Source organism: Ursus maritimus, unplaced genomic scaffold (genome assembly GCF_017311325.1).
Source record: "Ursus maritimus isolate PB19 unplaced genomic scaffold, ASM1731132v1 scaffold_19, whole genome shotgun sequence".
In the NCBI taxonomy this organism is placed as follows: Eukaryota; Metazoa; Chordata; class Mammalia; order Carnivora; family Ursidae; genus Ursus; species Ursus maritimus.
Genome location: NW_024424341.1, coordinates 56,258,183 through 56,261,279, shown reverse-complemented (window position 1 = coordinate 56,261,279; position 3,097 = coordinate 56,258,183). Strand labels below are relative to the sequence as shown.

Genomic DNA, 3,097 nt, shown 5'->3' with positions numbered 1-3,097 from the left:
TGCGTGCGGGGCTCTGGGCCTTCAGCGGCCGGTGGGGCTGGCTCGGGAGCCCCACGTGTCCACGTTCAAGCCCCGGCTCTACCAGCTGCTAGCGCGTAACGTGGGTCAGGGAGCCTCGGCTTCCACTGCGAGGGGACGAGTCATGGGGAGAGCACCATCGCAGAGGTCCCTGAGTCGGCCCTGAGTGAAGCCCGACGGCTGGGAAAGCCCCTAGTAATTGGGAGTGTTTGTGGCACAGTCACGGGTGTTTTGGGGGTACGACTCCCATTCCTGTGTGTTGGCGTCTCTGTCTGTGACATTCTTTGGTTCTGTCTCTCTCTGTGGCTCTCTGGCTCGTTTCTTCCCTTCATTCCCCCTCATCCCTGCCCAGGCTCTTATGTTTAAGGCATCCCTGTGTCGCCGTCTATCTCCGTCCCCCATTTTCCTTTCGACCCCCCCAATCCCTAGCTTTGACTTTGAGACCCGAGACCCTCTCCTCCTCACACCGCTGCTGTTTTCTGCAGGCCCTGGTGCTGCCCACCCCACGCCCCTACGTCCGGGCAGACGGGGCTGTGGCCCCCGACCACTGGCTGGACCCCAGCGCCGTATGGGAGGTGAAATGTGCCGATCTGTCCCTGTCCCCCATCTACCCTGCTGCCCGCGGCCTGGTGAGTAGGGGGACTGCGGGGCTCCAGGCAGTAGGAGGGACCCGGGGCCCACCTTTCAAATGGGAGATGGGGAGCAGGGGATTGTGGAGCCCTTGCCTGTGCTCCGGGCTGATAGTAACTGGGAAAGCTTGAGGTCACATTTTATTTGGATGTCAGATAATGGGGTCAAAGTCTCAATCAAAAAAAAAAAAAAAAAGAAAGAAATTCCCCAGGTGTAGAAAGTAAACAGTGAAATTGTTTCCTTTAATACCATAGTCTCACATTCGGCTCCTCAGTGATTTTTGAAAACACAGGTCTTTGGAGTAAAAGCTTAGGACACTTCCTCCTGGGCAGTGACGTCTTTGTCAACCGTAATTCATTTTCACGCTACCAAGTTTTAAAATTCCCGGGCTGATCTCTCTGACCAGTGACTCAGCCCTCAGTGCTGGCTAGAGGGTCAGCCCGGTGCTGGGGCAGCTCTCGCTTTCTCCTCCGGAACAGAAATCCTGAATTAAAAATGTGCTTCCTTTGCGATTCCTCCTGACGCTTCAAAATCTAGCTAGCATGTGCTTTTCTGATTGGGAGTGGACTTCCGTTTAAAGGCAGAACTCATACTTATTTAAATTTTTTTAAGATTTACTTAGTTGCAGGAGAGAGAGCGAGCGCGGGTGGGGGAGGAAGGGGCCGGGGGAGAGAATCTCAGGCAGACTCAGTTCTGAGCGCAGAGCTCGACCTCCCGACCCCAAGATCATGGCCTGAGCTGAAACCAAGAGTTGGCCACTCAGCCGACTGAGCCGACAGTCAGGGTCCCCTGGTGACAAGTGGCAGGAGCAGCACAGAGTGTCCCCAGCATACAGCTGAGGAAGTAGAGCCCGGGAGCAGGGGTCACGGGGCCGGGGTCACACAGCCCCTGAGTTGGGAGCTGGGATTTGAACCCTGCTGTCTGGTTCTCGAACCTACACCCTGTCTTTGCTGCCCTGCGTCTCGGCCTTGAGGGTAATAATAGAACAACAGCCTAGATCACTGCTATTTTTCTGGCATTTCTTAAGCACTTATTATGCTCCAGGTACAGTCATAAGCACTTTATCCCCTTATTTAGTCTTTTATTTTTTTAAGATTTTATTTATTTATTTTTTGTGAGAGAGAGAGAGTGTGTGAGCACGAGTGGGGGAGGCAGGGGCAGAGGGAGAAGCAGACTCCCCACTGAGCAGGGAGCCTGATGCGGGACTCGATCCCAGGACCCCGGGGTCGTGACCTGAGCTGAAGGCAGACGCTTCACTGACTGAGCCCCCCAGGCGCCCTCCCTTATTTAATCTTGATGACCCGTTGCTTGGCCCCATTGTATAGATCAGGAAACCAGGGCCGGAGGGGCCGGCGCGGAGAGGAGACCCGGGCCGGGGACCTGCTGCCGTGAGTGGCCTGCGAGCTAGACCAGCGGGGTCTCCCTCCTCGCCCCCTCCCCCAGGTTGATGGTGAGAAGGGGATCTCCCTTCGCTTCCCTCGGTTTATCCGTGTCCGTGAAGACAAGAAGCCGGAGGAGGCCACCACCAGTGCCCAGGTGAGGCCTCAGCCGGGGTGGGCTTGCCCGGCCAGACCAGCTTCTCGGTGGCGGATTCTGGAACTGAGGTGGGGAGCCTTGGGGCTTCTGACCACCCGCCCTCCACCCGCTCTCCTCAGGTGGCCTCACTGTACAGGAAGCAGAGTCAGATTCAAAACCAGCAGGGCGCAGACTTGGACTCCGACTCGGAAGATTTCTACTAGGCTCCCGCCCGCCCAGGGGCTGCGGGCAGGGGTGGCAGAGGTGGGGACACGGGGTGTCCTGTTGCCCAGCAAACCTGGTGTTGCGTCCGTGTGGGGTTTGCAGTATCACGGGTGTGTGTGTGTATGCGTGTGTGAGGGGATGGGTTAAGCGGGGTCTGGGATTTATTCGCTCATTTTTTTCAATAAATAATTATTGAACACCCAGTGCTGTGTCAGGGTGTGTGCTGGGCTCTGGGGGTACAGCCCCAGGAGCTCCCGCGTGGGTGGCGTGCCAGCACCTTCCCGTAGAATTCTCTGCGGCGCTGGAAACGTCTGCATCCACGCCGGGAAGTAGGACGGCCACCAGCCACGGGCGGCCAGCGCGCCTGACAACAGATACGGTACATATTTTATTTTATTTTCATGAATTTTCCTGTAAGCAGCCACATGCGGTTAGTGGCAATGGTAGGGGACAGTGGTGGCCTAGACCATGAACGTTAACTCAGGTAACCTGCAGCGGGCCTGCCAGGCAGGCAGTGCGGGCCGTCCTGCTACATGGATGCTAGGGGCAGAGCAGGGAAGTGGGCACCCAGGCCCACAGTGGGGAGTACCTGCCGGCACTGGGGTCCTGACCCAGCAGCCTGGCTCCGGGCCCCATCTTTGTGGGAGACAGTCAGTGCAGTGACCGTGGGAGACCCCCGGCTCTGCCGCCCACCGACTGGGGGCTGCCG

At 57.6% G+C, this 3,097-nt stretch overlaps 1 protein-coding gene across 1 annotated transcript in view; it reads left to right on the top strand.

Annotated features, from left to right (window-relative positions):
- LIG1 (DNA ligase 1) overlaps nucleotides 1–2,591 on the top strand; it is a 34,819-nt gene extending 32,228 nt beyond the window's left edge. The window contains exons 25-27 of the mRNA XM_040634238.1: nucleotides 468–647; nucleotides 2,092–2,184; nucleotides 2,304–2,591. Of these exons, the coding sequence (XP_040490172.1) occupies nucleotides 468–647; nucleotides 2,092–2,184; nucleotides 2,304–2,387 (357 nt within the window). The 3' untranslated portion in view covers nucleotides 2,388–2,591. The remainder of the gene's footprint in view (nucleotides 1–467; nucleotides 648–2,091; nucleotides 2,185–2,303) is intronic.
- Nucleotides 2,592–3,097: the final 506 nt, after the last annotated feature.